This window comes from Hypanus sabinus, chromosome 17, assembly GCF_030144855.1.
Source record: "Hypanus sabinus isolate sHypSab1 chromosome 17, sHypSab1.hap1, whole genome shotgun sequence".
Lineage (NCBI taxonomy): Eukaryota > Metazoa > Chordata > Chondrichthyes > Myliobatiformes > Dasyatidae > Hypanus > Hypanus sabinus.
Genome location: NC_082722.1, coordinates 4,733,096 through 4,752,423, shown reverse-complemented (window position 1 = coordinate 4,752,423; position 19,328 = coordinate 4,733,096). Strand labels below are relative to the sequence as shown.

Genomic DNA, 19,328 nt, shown 5'->3' with positions numbered 1-19,328 from the left:
GTACTCATGACTTGTGTACTCATGACTTGTGTACCCATGACTTGTGTACCCATGACTTGTGTACCGCATGACTTGTGTACCGCATGACTTGTGTACCGATGACTTGTGTACTCATGACTTGTGTACTCATGACTTGTGTACTCATGACTTGTGTACTCATGACTTGTGTACTCATGACTTTGTGTACTCATGACTTTGTGTACTCATGACTTTGTGTACTCATGACTTTGTGTACCGCATGACTTGTGTACTCATGACTTTGTGTACTTTGTGCAGCCGCACAACAACCAATTGCATGACAGATGTCGGTAATGATAAACCAGATTCTGATTCAGGTTCTCGCTAACTCTTTCTGTTGTACCTCACCGTAATATCAACTAGCAGGTACTGTACGGACGCCGAAAGTCCCACATCAGCAGGTTCAAGAATGCCCTCATCACTGCCTCTGTATAACAATACTAGAATCACATTGCAGTACAGTAGATCTGTTCTCATTACTGTAAACATTGAGTATATTTTGATTTTTGTGGAAGTTGTGTATCAGATACTGTGAGCCGGTGCTGATGGTGCAAGACAGATTTTCACTGCACCTGTGCACACGACAGTAAACTCAGCTTTGATTTTGACCCAGGGTAAAGCAGTGGATGTTGTCTATATGGACTTCAGAAAGGCCTTTGACCAGGTTCTGCATGGAAGGTTAGTTAGGAAGGTTCAATCGTTAGGTATTAATATTGAAGTGGTAAAATGGATTCAACAGTGGCTGGATGGGAGATGCCAGAGAGTAGTGGTGGATAACTGTTTGTCAGGTTGGAGGCCGGTGACTAGTGGTGTGCCACAGGGATCTGTACTGGGTCCAATGTTGTTTGTCATGTACATTAATGATCTGGATAATGGGGTGGTAAATTGGATTAGTAAGTTTGCAGATGATACTAAGGTAGGTGGCGTTGTGGATAATGAAGTAGGTTTTCAAAGCTTGCAGAGAGATCTAGGCCAGTTAGAAGAGTGGGTTGAACGATGGCAGATGGAGTTTAATGCTGATAAGTGTGAGGTGCTACAATTTGGTAGGAATAATCCAAATAGGACATACATGGTAAATGGTAGGGCATTGAAGAATGCAGTAGAACAGAGTGATCTAGGAATAATGGTGCATAGTTCCCTGAAGGTGGAATCTCATGTGGATAGGGTGGTGAAGAAAGCTTTTGGTATGCTGGCCTTTATAAATCAGAGCATTGAGTATAGGAGTTGGGATGTAATGTTAAAATTGTACAAGGCATTGGTGAGGCCGAATTTGGAGTATTGCATACAGTTCTGGTCACTGAATTATAGGAAAGATGTCAACAAGATAGAGAGAGTACAGAGAAGATTTACTAGAATGTTACCTGGGTTTCTGCACCTAAGTTACAGGGAAAGATTGAACAAGCTAGGTCTTTATTCTTTCAAGTGTAGAAGGTTGAGGGGGGACTTGATAGAGGTATTTAAAATTATGAGAGGGATAGATAGAGTTGACGTGGATAAGCTTTTTCCATTGAGAGTAGGTGAGATTCAAACAAGAAGACACGAGTTGAGAGTTAGGGGGCAGAAGTTTAAGGGTAACATGAGGGGGAACTTCTTTACTCAGAGAGTGGTAGCTGTGTGGAATGAGCTTCCAGTAGAAGTGGTAGAGGCAGGTTCGGTATTGTCATTTAAAGCAAAATTGGATAGGTATATGGACAGGAAAGGAATGGAGAGTTATGGGCTGAGTGCAGGTCAGTGGGATTAGGTGAGAGTAAGCGTTTGGCATGGACTGTGCTGTAATTGTTATATGGTTATATGGTCAGGACCATAGCTGCGAGTCAGTGACATTATCAGACAGCCGCTGTGCTAATCTGCACAAGAGAGTTCAGCCAGATTGAACATTCAAGATGGACGGTGGGTGGATCAAGGAATTTGACAAAGGCCAGAAGTACTGGCTTTGGTTTTCCAATTTACTCGAGTTTTGGCTTAACCTTGACTTTTTGACTTCATACCAGAGAGGTTGAGAGGGCTACCGTAAACGGTGTGGGTTTGCCAGTGGAGCTGAGTATTATTTGGCTATAGGAAGTGACAGTACTGAGTTAAGGGGGTGGGGAAGGAAGGAAGGATAGATGAGAATCAGAACTAGGGCGTCACGGTCTCCATTGGGTCCAGAGGAACAAAGTCACAGCAAGGCAGCACATTAAGTCAGGATGGGAGGAGAAATCACAGGGACTATGCATTTTGGCCCTGACCCCACTTCCCTCGATTCCTTTAATATCTGCACATCTGTGGACACCTGCCCTGAACGTGCTCAGTAACTGAGTCATCAGATGTGACAGGTTCACTTCCCCCAGATGAAGATAGATCTCCTCTCAATGCCATTGATCTTGCTAAGTGACGTGGAGATATTATGCAGGAAAAATGACCCACATTAGCACCTCGGCAGGCTAAAAGACAAATAGGTTTTCAAATTAATTTCTGGCCCGCCACTGGCTGCTGACTGCAGTGCAGTGGACTTCAGTCATTCTCTGCTTGTGATTGAAGGCTGTGAGCCACAGTGACGTTCTGCACTCTGCTTCCCCCAAGGTCAATGCAGCTCAGCATGACCTCTGCCAACTGCGTGCAGACGCAACCCGCAAACATTTACCCTCAGATAGATCAGCTCCCCGACCGTAAACCCACCAATGCCCAGGGCACGGATACTGGCAGCAAACCCCACCAGCACCCCCACAGCTCAGCATTACCTCTGCCAACTGCGTGTAGCCGAGCCAGATGCAGACGCAAACACGTACCCTCAGATACATCAGCTCCCTGACCGTAAACCCACCAATGCCCAGGGCACGGATACTGGCAGCAAACCCCACTGGCACCCCCACAGCTCAGTGAGGAGGGGGCTGTCTCACTGCCAGGAACAAAGGGAGCCTCACCCCCACCCCCAACCCCAGCATCTGCCAGCTCACACCCCTTCTAGATCAGAGCAATCTGTAACGTAGTGAGGGAAAGAGAGACCTTGCTTCCCCTCCCCACCCAGGCCACCGGTGCATTCCACACAAGAGTACATCAGACCCCTCGGGGAGCCACACATAAACATGGTCTGGCACCAAATTTCATTCCTGCAGATTCTTCTGGTCCAAACCATCTCCGAGATGCTAGTTGACCTGAGGCAGAGAACACTGAGGACTCTTCAACTGTCACCGGTACCTTGCTCCGCTACCCGCGAATACTTCACATCCACTACTAACGTGTCCCACGTTCATAAACTACAGCATTATCAGAGGCTTAGACAGAGGGGTACCTTCTCCCCAGAGTGGGAAAGCCAACCACTAGAGGACACGCGTTTAATGTGCGAGACGAAACGTGAGGGCGAAGGTCTTAAAGACACATATGAGCCAACGCAGAGAGAGGGGGCTGCCCGTCGCCTGACGCCCACAGCTGCCCCAGGCTGGCCTTCTTCATCACTGTCTCTCCACTGTCACCAACGCTCCGTCTGGAGACCTGCCCAGTCCCCACACTTGCCGATTCGGAAGGGTGGTAAAGTGCAAACCAGCCCTCCCTTGGGACCTCTCTTCCTGTCCCCATGGTGGGGCTCTTTGTGATGAGGCAGCAAGCAGCCTGGGAGTGTTCCCAAGGCAGTCAGAGAGAGCACTGGCTTAGGAAAGGGGAGTTGCCGACAGTCTAGCACCTCTCCTGGACGAGGGACCCTGAACAGGCACCCACCCACACTGCTCTCTGTCTCTCCCCCTCCCCTCCATCTCCCACTCCTCTGTCTGGTCTCTCCATGTCCATCTCCATCTCCTACTCCCCAGTCTCTCCCCCTCCCCCTCCCTCTCCCACTCGCCTGTCTATCCCGCTCTGTCCCTAACTCCCCTGTTTAGTCTGTCTTTCCCCCCTACCCCCATCTGGTCTCTGTCCCTCCATCCCCACTCCCCTGTCCAGTCTCTCCCCCTCCCTCTCCCACTCGCCTGTCTATCCCGCTCTGTCCCTAACTCCCCTGTTTAGTCTGTCTTTCCCCCCTACCCCCATCTGGTCTCTGTCCCTCCATCCCCACTCCCCTGTCCAGTCTCTCCCCCTCCCAACTGATCTGTGTCTCACATCTCCACGCTTGAGTTCTCTTTACCTCCCTCCACCCACTCTCTTGCCTCATTTTCTCTGCCTATCACCCTCTCGCCATCAGCCTTCCCCCTGAAATAATTTCATTTGCCTCCATCCTCTATTCCTCCCCCTCCCCCGTGATTTTTCCATCTATTCCCGCTGTTTTTTTTCTATCCCGGGCTTCCCTTCCCACGCCACCCAGTGGAGAGGTCTGCCACATCACCCCTGGGCAGTTCCCCTCCCCTCCTCGCCCCATCCCTGAACCACTGCATCAATCAGCCGCTTTATATTCCAGCAGCTTCCCAGCCGAGACCTGCCTGAGAAGATCCTGCCAACATCCGCCTCAGGACTTCACACCCGCGGTCTGGACCCCGGGCACGGAGCATGATGGCCTCTGGAATATTTAGCGCGCCAAATGCCGGGGTACGGACAGTCCGAGCACGCCTGAGGGTTACGGACCCCCCCCCCCCCGTCAGACCACTCCCCGGGTTACGGACCACCCCCTCCGTCAGACCACTCCCCGGGTTATGGACCCCCACCCCCTCCGTCAGACCACTCCCCGGGTTACGGACCACCCCATCCGTCAGACCACTCCCCGGGTTACGGACCCCCCCCCCCCGGGTCAGACCACTCCCCGGGTTACGGACCCCCACCCCCTCCGTCAGACCACTCCCCGGGTTACGGACCACCCCCTCCGTCAGACCACTCCCCGGGTTACGGACCACCCCCTCCGTCAGACCACTCCCCGGGTTACGGACCGCCACCCCCTCCATCAGACCACTCCCCGGGTTACGGACCCCCCCCCCCGGGTCAGACCACTCCCCGGGTTACAGACCCCCACCCCCTCCGTCAGACCACTCCCCGGGTTACGGACTCACCACGCACGCCCCTTTCCTCACTCGCTGTAACTCCCTGATGAAATTCTCCAGCTCCTTGCCTTCGATATAACCGTTGCCTGCGCACACAACGGGAGAAAAGCCGCCGTTACCACCAGTCCGAGACACGGAGACGCGCGGGGCTGGGGGACGTTGGGCAGAAAGTCGGGAGCAGGACGGTAGGACGAGAACCCCAGAAATCGGTGACCAGTCGGCGGAGAGAGCAGCCACTGAACCTTGAAGTGATAGCGCGGGGGGACCCTCTCTCAGGCGACTTTTCATAACCTTATTTTAATTAAATATTAGCAATTTGCCTAAAAAGTGGACAAGTGCTGTCTGTGAACGACCTTTTCGCCCGGACTCCGGCGGACCAAACCCGCTGACCTTCAGCAGGGTGGCTGCATCCCCGAGCCGCTCCGAACCCCAGCAAACGTGAATACACATCCCTTCTTGAGAAACACGCACATTCATGCATAATTTCATACATTAAACGTTGCAAAATAATACATTTCGTCTTTAAAAGATTCAAAACGTATCCTCACCGTCTGCATCGTAATGTTTCCAGACCTCCAGGAACTGCGAGGCGGTGAGCTCGGCCAGGTTCAGGTAGGGCGGCAGCTGACTCTCAGCCATGCCGTGCCGTGTGCGCCCGGACCCCGCTTGGAACTGCTGTCGAGCCGCGTCCGAGCTCAGCCCTTTTATTGCCCCGCTTCGCCGACGCAGTTCGGCGGCCGGACTGCAGGGGTCGCCGCGTCCCGGGACTTGCCCGTCTGAAATGTGCCTGGCGTCGGGGCTGGGGGTTTCTGCCGCTACCCCCTCTCTAATCGCTTGCCACTTGGCCAGCAAGTTTGGAGAAGACTCTGAAAGAGATGGTATGGTAATTGGGGATCAGCAGGCAGGCCGAGCAATGGTGATTGAGACATGCTGCTGAGTGGGACTTCCACGGAGTATTGTAGAACGGGGACACTCCGAATTCTGGCTCAGAAAGCAGCGACAGGCAGAGTGGCACACTGACCTTCATCGGTGAGTAAAGAAGGTGCAAGATGTTAGTGAGACAGGATTGGAACAAAGGTCTCAGCTCGAAACGTCCACAGTTGATTCATTTCCACTAATGCTTGCCTGACGGGCTGAGCTCCTCCAGCATTTTGTGCGCCTTGATTTCAGTTTTAGTCTCCGGGCTCTGGGAACGATGCCGTTAAACTGGGAAGAGTGCAGAGGAGTTGAGCAGGGTGAATGTGCAGTCTTTCCCCCGGGGTTGGGGAACGAGAGGACATACGTTTAAGGTGAGAGGGGAGATATTTAATGGGAACCTGAGGAGCAACTTTTTCACCTGGAGAAAGTGGCTGAGCAGGTACATTTAGGGGGTTCCTATGAATGGGGCAGGTTTACAGGGATATGGACAGCTGGGACAAGTTTAGATGGTCATCAGGGGCCATGGACCTGCCGATGACTTCAGCTCAGTGAATCAGGTGGACAGCCGTCGTTTCTCTTCACCGGCACTGGATAGCAGGTAGAAACAAGCTGAAGAACAATCAGGTTGGGGACTGCAGAGAGCCCCTCACAGGTACTGGGGCCAGTGATAGTGGTCTGGTCCTGGTCTAGGGAGAGATACAAGCAGGTGTCCCAAGCTGCTGTCTGGGACCACCCAGTCCAGAAGAAGGGTCATTTTCCGAGATGTTAACCTCATTCCATCCTCAGATCTACCCTCAGCTTTTGTGTGTGGCTCCAGATTCCAGACCCTCATGGTTCACACACACCCCTCGTGGTTGGGGAAGGGTAGCATTGTTGTTCAGTGAGGGAGGCTGGTGGACGATCTCGTCTTTCATAAAGCTCATCCTGCTCACCTCAGTGATGATTCAGAGGGTAGTCTGTGAGAGTGCTGCCTGTACCCCGACACCACATGATACAAAGGGATTCGGTCCTGGCTAGAATCATGTCGTCCCTGCATCCATTCTCTGGATAATGCCACCTGAGAAGGTGTATTTGATGGCTGCCAAAGCTGAGAAAGGAGCTCCTTGAATTGATTCCTCTGGTGAAGAGTATATCCATTGGATGTCCTGACATACAGTGCGCACTGGGACCCTGGGAAGCTCCTTCTTTCATGCATGGAGTTGTTTGACGAGCACCCTCCCCCGTCTAGAATCAAGGTTGCTCCTTTCAAGAATGTACGATCAGCCCACAGTCACGATCAGCCCACAGTCACGATCAGCCCACAGTCACGATCAGCCCACAGTCACGATCAGCCCACAGTCACGATCAGCCCACAGTCACGATCAGCCCACAGTCACGATCAGCCCACAGTCACGATAAGCCCACAGTCACGATCAGCCCACAGTCACGATCAGTCCACAGTCACGATCAGCCCACAGTCACGATAAGCCCACAGTCACGATCAGCCCACAGTCACGATCAGTCCACAGTCACGATCAGCCCACAGTCACGATAAGCCCACAGTCACGATCAGCCCACAGTCACGATCAGTCCACAGTCCACAGTCACGATCAGTCCACAGTCACGATCAGTCCACAGTCACGATCAGTCCACAGTCACGATCAGCCCACAGTCACGATCAGTCCACAGTCACGATCAGCCCACAGTCACGATCAGCCCACAGTCACGATCAGCCCACAGTCCACAGTCACGATCAGCCCACAGTCACGATCAGCCCACAGTCACGATCAGCCCACAGTCCACAGTCACGATCAGCCCACAGTCACGATCAGCCCACAGTCCACAGTCACGATCAGTCCACAGTCACGATCAGCCCACAGTCACGATCAGCCCACAGTCACGATCAGTCCACAGTCACGATCAGCCCACCGTCACGATCAGCCCACAGTCACGATCAGCCCATCGTCACGATCAGCCCACAGTCACGATCAGCCCACAGTCACGATCAGCCCACAGTCCACAGTCACGATCAGTCCACAGTCACGATCAGCCCACAGTCACGATCAGCCCACAGTCACGATCAGCCCACAGTCACGATCAGCCCACAGTCACGATCAGCCCACAGTCACGATCAGCCCACAGTCACGATAAGCCCACAGTCACGATCAGCCCACAGTCACGATCAGTCCACAGTCACGATCAGCCCACAGTCACGATAAGCCCACAGTCACGATCAGCCCACAGTCACGATCAGTCCACAGACACGATCAGCCCACAGTCACGATAAGCCCACAGTCACGATCAGCACACAGTCACGATCAGTCCACAGTCACGATCAGTCCACAGTCCACAGTCACGATCAGTCCACAGTCACGATCAGTCCACAGTCACGATCAGTCCACAGTCACGATCAGCCCACAGTCACGATCAGTCCACAGTCACGATCAGCCCACAGTCACGATCAGCCCACAGTCACGATCAGCCCACAGTCCACAGTCACGATCAGCCCACAGTCACGATCAGCCCACAGTCACGATCAGCCCACAGTCCACAGTCACGATCAGCCCACAGTCACGATCAGCCCACAGTCCACAGTCACGATCAGTCCACAGTCACGATCAGCCCACAGTCACGATCAGCCCACAGTCACGATCAGTCCACAGTCACGATCAGCCCACCGTCACGATCAGCCCACAGTCACGATCAGCCCATCGTCACGATCAGCCCACAGTCACGATCAGCCCACAGTCACGATCAGCCCACAGTCCACAGTCACGATCAGTCCACAGTCACGATCAGCCCACAGTCACGATCAGCCCATCGTCACGATCAGCCCACAGTCACGATCAGCCCACAGTCACGATCAGCCCACAGTCACGATCAGCCCACAGTCACGATCAGCCCACAGTCACGATCAGTCCACAGTCCACAGTCACGATCAGTCCACAGTCACGATCAGTCCACAGTCACGATCAGTGCACAGTCACGATCAGCCCACAGTCACGATCAGTCCACAGTCACGATCAGCCCACAGTCACGATCAGCCCACAGTCACGATCAGCCCACAGTCCACAGTCACGATCAGCCCACAGTCCACAGTCACGATCAGCCCACAGTCACGATCAGCCCACAGTCACGATCAGCCCACAGTCCACAGTCACGATCAGCCCACAGTCACGATCAGCCCACAGTCCACAGTCACGATCAGTCCACAGTCACGATCAGCCCACAGTCACGATCAGCCCACAGTCACGATCAGCCCACAGTCACGATCAGTCCACAGTCACGATCAGTCCACAGTCCACAGTCACGACCAGTCCACAGTCACGATCAGTCCACAGTCCGCAGTCACGATCAGTCCACAGTCACGATCAGCCCACAGTCACGATCAGCCCACAGTCACGATCAGCCCATCTTCACGATCAGTCGACAGTCCACAGTCACGATCAGTCCACAGTCACGATCAGCCCACAGTCACGATCAGTCCACAGTCCACAGTCACGATCAGCCCACAGTCACGATCAGCCCACAGTCACGATCAGCCCACAGTCACGATCAGCCCATCTTCACGATCAGTCGACAGTCCACAGTCACGATCAGTCCACAGTCACGATCAGCCCACAGTCACGATCAGTCCACAGTCCACAGTCACGATCAGCCCACAGTCACGATCAGCCCACAGTCACAATCAGTCCACAGTCACGATCAGTCCACAGTCCACAGTCACGATCAGCCCACAGTCACGATCAGCCCACAGTCACGATCAGCCCACAGTCACGATCAGTCCACAGTCACGATCAGTCCACAGTCCACAGTCACGATCAGCCCACAGTCACGATCAGGCCACAGTCCACAGTCACGATCAGCCCACAGTCACGATCAGTCCACAGTCACGATCAGCCCACAGTCACGATCAGCCCACAGTCACGATCAGTCCACAGTCACGATCAGTCCACAGTCACGATCAGCCCACAGTCACGATCAGCCCACAGTCACGATCAGCCCACAGTCACGATCAGCCCACAGTCACGATCAGTCCACAGTCCACAGTCACGATCAGTCCACAGTCACGATCAGTCCACAGTCACGATCAGCCCACAGTCACGATCAGTCCACAGTCACGATCAGCCCACAGTCACGATCAGCCCACAGTCACGATCAGCCCACAGTCCACAGTCACGATCAGCCCACAGTCCACAGTCACGATCAGCCCACAGTCACGATCAGCCCACAGTCACGATCAGCCCACAGTCCACAGTCACGATCAGCCCACAGTCACGATCAGCCCACAGTCCACACTCACGATCAGCCCACAGTCACGATCAGCCCACAGTCCACAGTCACGATCAGTCCACAGTCACGATCAGCCCACAGTCACGATCAGCCCACAGTCACGATCAGTCCACAGTCACGATCAGCCCAACGTCACGATCAGCCCACAGTCACGATCAGCCCACCGTCACGATCAGCCCACAGTCACGATCAGCCCACAGTCACGATCAGCCCACAGTCCACAGTCACGATCAGTCCACAGTCACGATCAGCCCACAGTCACGATCAGCTCACAGTCACGATCAGCCCACCGTCACGATCAGCCCACAGTCACGATCAGTCCACAGTCACGATCAGCCCACAGTCACGATCAGCCCACAGTCACGATCAGTCCACAGTCACGATCAGCCCACAGTCACGATCAGCCCACAGTCACGATCAGCCCACAGTCACGATCAGCCCACAGTCCACAGTCACGATCAGCCCACAGTCACGATCAGCCCACAGTCACGATCAGCCCACAGTCACGATCAGCCCACAATCACGATCAGTCCACAGTCACGATCAGTCCACAGTCACGATCAGCCCACAGTCACGATCAGCCCACAGTCACTATCAGTACACAGTCACGATCAGCCCACAGTCCTCAGTCACGATCAGTCCACAGTCACGATCAGCCCACAGTCACGATCAGCCCACAGTCACGATAAGCCCACAGTCACGATCAGTACACAGTCACGATCAGCCCACAGTCCTCAGTCACGATTAGTCCACAGTCACGATCAGTCCACAGTCCACAGTCACGATCAGCCCATCGTCACGATCAGTCCACAGTCCACAGTCACGATTAGTCCACAGTCACGATCAGCCCACAGTCACGATCAGTCCACAGTCCACAGTCACGATCAGTCCACAGTCCACAGTCACGATCAGTCCACAGTCACGATCAGTCCACAGTCACGATCAGCCCACAGTCACGATCAGCCCACAGTCACGATCAGCCCACAGTCACGATCAGCCCACAGTCACGATCAGCCCACAGTCCACAGTCACGATCAGTCCACAGTCCACAGTCACGATCAGCCCATCGTCACGATCAGCCCATCGTCACGATCAGCCCACAGTCACGATCAGTCCACAGTCACGATCAGTCCACAGTCACGATCAGCCCATCGTCACGATCAGTCCACAGCCCACAGTCACGATCAGCCCACAGTCACGATCAGCCCACAGTCACGATCAGCCCACAGTCACGATCAGTCCACAGCCCACAGTCACGATCAGCCCACAGTCACGATCAGCCCACAGTCCACAGTCACGATCAGTCCACAGTCACGATCAGTCCACAGTCACGATCAGCCCACAGTCCACAGTCACGATCAGCCCACAGTCACGATCAGCCCACAGTCCACAGTCACGACCAGTCCACAGTCACGATCAGTCCACAGCCCACAGTCACGATCAGCCCACAGTCACGATCAGCCCACAGTCACGATCAGTCCACAGTCACGATCAGTCCACAGTCCACAGTCACGACCAGTCCACAGTCACGATCAGTCCACAGTCCGCAGTCACGATCAGTCCACAGTCACGATCAGCCCACAGTCACAATCAGCCCACAGTCACGATCAGCCCACAGTCCACAGTCACGATCAGTCCACAGTCCACAGTCACGATCAGTCCACAGTCCACAGTCACGACCAGTCCACAGTCACGATCAGTCCACAGCCCACAGTCACGATCAGCCCACAGTCACGATCAGTCCACAGTCACGATCAGTCCACAGTCCACAGTCACGACCAGTCCACAGTCACGATCAGTCCACAGTCCGCAGTCACGATCAGTCCACAGTCACGATCAGCCCACAGTCACGATCAGCCCACAGTCACGATCAGCCCATCTTCACGATCAGTCGACAGTCCACAGTCACGATCAGTCCACAGTCACGATCAGCCCACAGTCACGATCAGTCCACAGTCCACAGTCACGATCAGCCCACAGTCACGATCAGCCCACAGTCACGATCAGCCCACAGTCACGATCAGCCCATCTTTACGATCAGTCGACAGTCCACAGTCACGATCAGTCCACAGTCACGATCAGCCCACAGTCACGATCAGTCCACAGTCCACAGTCACGATCAGCCCACAGTCACGATCAGCCCACAGTCACGATCAGTCCACAGTCACGATCAGTCCACAGTCCACAGTCACGATCAGCCCACAGTCACGATCAGCCCACAGTCACGATCAGCCCACAGTCACAATCAGTCCACAGTCACGATCAGTCCACAGTCCACAGTCACGATCAGCCCACAGTCACGATCAGGCCACAGTCCACAGTCACGATCAGCCCACAGTCACGATCAGTCCACAGTCACGATCAGCCCACAGTCACGATCAGCCCACAGTCACGATCAGTCCACAGTCACGATCAGTCCACAGTCACGATCAGCCCACAGTCCACAGTCACGATCAGCCCACAGTCCACAGTCACGATCAGCCCACAGTCCACAGTCACGATCAGCCCACAGTCACGATCAGCCCACAGTCACTATCAGTCCATAGTCCACAGTCACGATCAGCCCACAGTCACGATCAGTCCACAGTCCACAGTCACGATCAGTCCACAGTCCACAGTCACGATCAGCCCACAGTCACGATCAGTCCACAGTCCACAGTCACGATCAGCCCACAGTCACGATCAGTCCACAGTCCACAGTCACGATCAGTCCACAGTCACGATCAGTCCACAGTCCACAGTCACGATCAGTCCACAGTCCACAGTCACGATCAGCCCACAGTCACGATCAGCCCACAGTCACGATCAGTCCACAGTCACGATCAGCCCACAGTCACGATCAGTCCACAGTCACGATCAGTCCACAGTCACGATCAGCCCACAGTTACGATCAGTCCACAGTCACGATCAGCCCACAGTCACGATCAGCCCACAGTCACGATCAGCCCACAGTCACGATCAGCTCACAGTCCACAGTCACGATCAGCCCACAGTCCACAGTCACGATCAGCCCACAGTCACGATCAGTCCACAGTCCACAGTCACGATCAGCCCATCGTCACGATCAGTCCACAGTCACGATCAGCCCACAGTCACGATCAGTCCACAGTCCACAGTCACGATCAGCCCACAGTCCACAGTCACGATCAGTCCACAGTCCACAGTCACGATCAGTCCACAGTCACGATCAGCCCACAGTCCACAGTCACGATCAGCCCACAGTCACGATCAGCCCACAGTCCACAGTCACGATCAGCCCACAGTCACGATCAGTCCACAGTCCACAGTCACGATCAGCCCACAGTCACGATCAGCCCACAGTCACGATCAGTCCACAGTAACGATCAGCCCACAGTCACGATCAGCCCACAGTCACGATCAGTCCACAGTCCACATCACGAACAGCCCACAGTCCACAGTCACGATCAGTCCACAGTCACGATCAGTCCACAGTCACGATCAGTCCACAGTCCACAGTCACGATCAGCCCACAGTCACGATCAGCCCACAGTCACGATCAGCCCACAGTCACGATCAGCCCACAGTCCACAGTCACGATCAGCCCACAGTCACAATCAGCCCACAGTCACGATCAGCCCACAGTCCACAGTCACGATCAGCCCACAGTCACGATCAGCCCACAGTCACGATAAGCCCACAGTCACGATCAGCCCACAGTCACGATCAGCCCACAGTCACGATCAGCCCACAGTCACGATCAGTCCACAGTCCACAGTCACGATCAGCCCACAGTCACGATCAGTCCACAGTCACGATCAGCCCACAGTCACGATCAGTCCACAGTCCACAGTCACGAACAGCCCACAGTCACGATCAGTCCACAGTCACGATCTGCCCACAGTCACGATCAGTCCACAGTCACGATCAGTCCACAGTCACGATCAGCCCACAGTCACGATCAGTCCACAGTCACGATCAGCCCACAGTCACGATCAGCCCACAGTCACGATCAGCCCATCGTCACGATCAGCCCACAGTCACGATCAGCCCATCGTCACGATCAGCCCACAGTCACGATCAGCCCATCGTCACGATCAGTCCACAGTCACGATCAGCCCACAGTCACGATCAGCCCACAGTCACGATCAGCCCATCGTCACGATCAGCCCACAGTCACGATCAGCCCACAGTCACGATCAACCCATCGTCGCGATCAGTCGACAGTCACGATCAGTCCACAGTCACGATCAGTCCACAGTCCACAGTCACGATCAGCCCACAGTCACGATCAGTCCACAGTCACGATCAGTCCACAGTCCACAGTCACGATCAGCCCACAGTCACGATCAGTCCTCAGTCACGATCAGTCCACAGTCACGATCAGTCCACAGTCACGATCAGTCCACAGTCCACAGTCACGATCAGCCCACAGTCACGATCAGTCCACAGTCACGATCAGTCCACAGTCCACAGTCACGATCAGCCCACAGCCCACAGTCATGATCAGTCCACAGTCACGATCAGGCCACAGTCCACAGTCACGATCAGTCCACAGTCCACAGTCACAATCAGTCCACAGTCCACAGTCCACAGTCCACAGTCACGATCAGTCCACAGTCACGATCAGTCCACAGTCACGATCAGTCCACAGTCCACAGTCACGATCAGCCCACAGTCCACAGTCACGATCAGTCCACAGTCCACAGTCACGATCAGCCCACAGTCCACAGTCACGATCAGTCCACAGTCCACAGTCACGATCAGTCCACAGTCCACAGTCATGATCAGCCCACAGTCACGATCAGTCCACAGTCCACAGTCACGATCAGCCCACAGTCACGATCAGCCCACAGTCACGATCAGCCCACAGTCACGATCAGCCCACAGTCCTCAGTCACGATCAGTCCTCAGTCACGATCAGCCCACAGTCACGATCAGCCCACAGTCCTCAGTCACGATCAGTCCTCAGTCACGATCAGCCCACAGTCACGATCTGTCCACAGTCCACAGTCACGATCAGTCCACAGTCACGATCAGTCCACAGTCCACAGTCACGATCAGCCCACAGTCACGATCAGCCCACAGTCACGATCAGCCCACAGTCCACAGTCACGATCAGTCCACAGTCCTCAGTCACGATCAGCCCACAGTCACGATCAGCCCACAGTCACGATCAGCCCACAGTCCACAGTCACGATCAGTCCACAGTCCTCAGTCACGATCAGCCCACAGTCCACAGTCACGATCAGCCCACAGTCACGATCAGCCCACAGTCCACAGTCACGATCAGTCCACAGTCCTCAGTCACGATCAGTCCACAGTCCTCAGTCACGATCAGCCCACAGTCCACAGTCACGATGAGCCCACAGTCACGATCAGTCCACAGTCACGATCAGCCCACAGTCCACAGTCACGATCAGTCCACAGTCACGATCAGTCCACAGTCACGATCAGCCCACCGTCACGATCAGTCCACAGTCCACAGTCACGATCAGTCCACAGTCACGATCAGTCCACAGTCCACAGTCACGATCAGTCCACAGTCACGATCAGTCCACAGTCACGATCAGTCCACAGTCACGATCAGTCCACAGTCACGATCAGCCCACAGTCACGATCAGTCCACAGTCCACAGTCACGATCAGCCCACAGTCACGATCAGCCCATCGTCACGATCAGTCCACAGTCACGATCAGCCCACAGTCACGATCAGCCCACAGTCACGATCAGCCCATCGTCACGATCAGCCCACAGTCACGATCAGCCCACAGTCACGATCAACCCATCGTCGCGATCAGTCGACAGTCACGATCAGTCCACAGTCACGATCAGTCCACAGTCCACAGTCACGATCAGCCCACAGTCACGATCAGTCCACAGTCACGATCAGTCCACAGTCCACAGTCACGATCAGCCCACAGCCCACAGTCATGATCAGTCCACAGTCACGATCAGGCCACAGTCCACAGTCACGATCAGTCCACTGTCCACAGTCACAATCAGTCCACAGTCCACAGTCCACAGTCCACAGTCACGATCAGTCCACAGTCACGATCAGTCCACAGTCACGATCAGTCCACAGTCCACAGTCACGATCAGCCCACAGTCCACAGTCACGATCAGTCCACAGTCCACAGTCACGATCAGCCCACAGTCCACAGTCACGATCAGTCCACAGTCCACAGTCACGATCAGTCCACAGTCCACAGTCATGATCAGCCCACAGTCACGATCAGTCCACAGTCCACAGTCACGATCAGCCCACAGTCACGATCAGCCCACAGTCACGATCAGCCCACAGTCACGATCAGCCCACAGTCCTCAGTCACGATCAGTCCTCAGTCACGATCAGCCCACAGTCACGATCAGCCCACAGTCCTCAGTCACGATCAGTCCTCAGTCACGATCAGCCCACAGTCACGATCAGTCCACAGTCCACAGTCACGATCAGTCCACAGTCACGATCAGTCCACAGTCCACAGTCACGATCAGCCCACAGTCACGATCAGCCCACAGTCACGATCAGCCCACAGTCCACAGTCACGATCAGTCCACAGTCCTCAGTCACGATCAGCCCACAGTCACGATCAGCCCACAGTCACGATCAGCCCACAGTCCACAGTCACGATCAGTCCACAGTCCTCAGTCACGATCAGCCCACAGTCCACAGTCACGATCAGCCCACAGTCACGATCAGCCCACAGTCCACAGTCACGATCAGTCCACAGTCCTCAGTCACGATCAGTCCACAGTCCTCAGTCACGATCAGCCCACAGTCCACAGTCACGATCAGCCCACAGTCACGATCAGTCCACAGTCACGATCAGCCCACAGTCCACAGTCACGATCAGTCCACAGTCACGATCAGTCCACAGTCACGATCAGCCCACCGTCACGATCAGTCCACAGTCCACAGTCACGATCAGTCCACAGTCACGATCAGTCCACAGTCCACAGTCACGATCAGTCCACAGTCACGATCAGTCCACAGTCACGATCAGTCCACAGTCACGATCAGTCCACAGTCACGATCAGCCCACAGTCACGATCAGTCCACAGTCCACAGTCACGATCAGCCCACAGTCACGATCAGCCCACAGTCACGATCAGTCCACAGTCACGATCAGTCCACAGTCCACAGTCACGATCAGTCCACAGTCACGATCAGTCCACAGTCACGATCAGTCCACAGTCCACAGTCACGATCAGTCCACAGTCACGATCAGTCCACAGTCACGATCAGTCCACAGTCACGATAAGCCCACAGTCACGATCAGCCCACAGTCACGATCAGTCCACAGTCACGATCAGTCCACAGTCACGATCAGCCCACAGTCCACAGTCACGATCAGCCCACAGTCCACAGTCACGATCAGCCCACAGTCCAGAGTCACGATCAGTCCACAGTCACGATCAGTCCACAGTCCACAGTCACGATCAGCCCACAGTCACGATCAGTCCACAGTCACGATCAGCCCACAGTCACGATCAGTCCACAGTCACGATCAGTCCACAGTCCACAGTCATGACCAGTCCACAGTCACGATCAGTCCACAGTCCACAGTCACGATCAGTCCACAGTCACGATCAGTCCACAGTCACGATCAGTCCACAGTCACGATCAGTCCACAGTCCACAGTCACGATCAGCCCACAGTCCTCAGTCACGATCAGTCCAAAGTCACGATCAGTCCACAGTCACGATCAGTCCACAGTCCACAGTCACGATCAGCCCACAGTCACGATCAGCCCACAGTCAGGATCAGCCCACAGTCACGATCAGCCCACAGTCCACAGTCACGATCAGTCCACAGTCACGATCAGCCCACAGTCACGATCAGCCCACAGTCACGATCAGCCCACAGTCCACAGTCACGATCAGCCCACAGTCACGATCAGCCCACAGTCACGATCAGCCCACAGTCACGATCAGTCCACAGTCACGATCAGCCCACAGTCACGATCAGCCCACAGTCACGATCAGCCCACAGTCCACAGTCACGATCAGTCCACAGTCACGATCAGCCCACAGTCACGATCAGCCCACAGTCACGATCAGCCCACAGTCACGATCAGCCCAGTCACGATCAGCCCACAGTCACGATCAGCCCACAGTCACGATCAGTCCACAGTCACGATCAGCCCATCGTCACGATCAGCACACAGTCACGATCAGCCCACAGTCACGATCAGCCCACAGTCCACAGTCACGATCAGTCCACAGTCACGATCAGCCCACAGTCACGATCAGCCCAAAGTCCACAGTCACGATCAGCCCACAGTCACGATCAGCCCACAGTCACGATCAGCCCACAGTCACGATCAGCCCACAGTCCACAGTCACGATCAGCCCACAGTCACGATAAGCCCATAGTCACGATCAGCCCACAGTCACGATCAGCCCACAGTCACGATCAGCCCACCGTCACGATCAGCCCACAGTCACGATCAGTCCACAGTCACGATCAGCCCACAGTCACGATCAGCCCACAGTCACGATCAGCCCACAGTCCACAGTCACGATCAGCCCACAGTCACGAACAGCCCACAGTCCACAGTCACGATCAGCCCACAGTCCACAGTCACGATCAGTCCACAGTCCACAGTCACGATCAGTCCACAGTCACGATCAGTCCACAGTCACGATCAGTCCACAGTCACGATCAGTCCACAGTTACGATCAGTCCACAGTCCACAGTCACGATCAGCCCACAGTCACGATCAGCCCACAGTCACGATCAGTCCACAGTCACGATCAGCCCACAGTCACGATCAGCCCACAGTCACGATCAGCCCACAGTCACGATCAGCCCACAGTCCACAGTCACGATCAGCCCACAGTCCACAGTCACGATCAGCCCATCGTCACGATCAGTCGACAGTCCACAGTCACGATCAGCCCACAGTCACGATCAGCCCACAGTCACGATCAGCCCACAGTCACGATCAGTCGACAGTCCACAGTCACGATCAGCCCACAGTCCACAGTCACGATCAGCCCACAGTCCACAGTCACGATCAGCCCACAGTCCACAGTCACGATCAGTCCACAGTCACGATCAGTCCACAGTCACGATCAGTCCACAGTCACGATCAGTCCACAGTCCACAGTCACGATCAGCCCACAGTCACGATCAGCCCACAGTCACGATCAGTCCACAGTCACGATCAGCCCACAGTCACGATCAGCCCACAGTCACGATCAGCCCACAGTCACGATCAG

General features: G+C 54.9%; 2 protein-coding genes across 4 annotated transcripts in view; one reads left to right on the top strand and one right to left on the bottom strand.

The window, feature by feature from the left end:
• calb2a (calbindin 2a) overlaps window positions 1-5,844 on the bottom strand; it is a 191,454-nt gene extending 185,610 nt beyond the window's left edge. The window contains exons 1-2 of the mRNA XM_059992482.1: window positions 5,504-5,844; window positions 4,965-5,041 (exon numbers count right to left, since the gene is read on the bottom strand). Coding sequence (XP_059848465.1) covers window positions 4,965-5,041; window positions 5,504-5,594 — 168 coding nt within the window. The 5' untranslated portion in view covers window positions 5,595-5,844. The remainder of the gene's footprint in view (window positions 1-4,964; window positions 5,042-5,503) is intronic.
• LOC132406661 (uncharacterized) overlaps window positions 1-19,328 on the top strand; it is a 177,954-nt gene that overhangs the window by 56,260 nt on the left and 102,366 nt on the right. Inside the window, exon 2 of one of the 3 annotated variants that reach the window (XR_009516218.1) lies at window positions 4,385-4,575. The exons of 1 other annotated variant lie outside the window; for it this stretch is intronic. The gene's annotated coding sequence lies outside the window, so the exon portion shown is untranslated. Of the gene's footprint in view, window positions 1-4,381; window positions 4,576-19,328 lie in introns of those variants that run through there. One more of the 3 variants, XR_009516216.1, reaches the window with a different exon arrangement.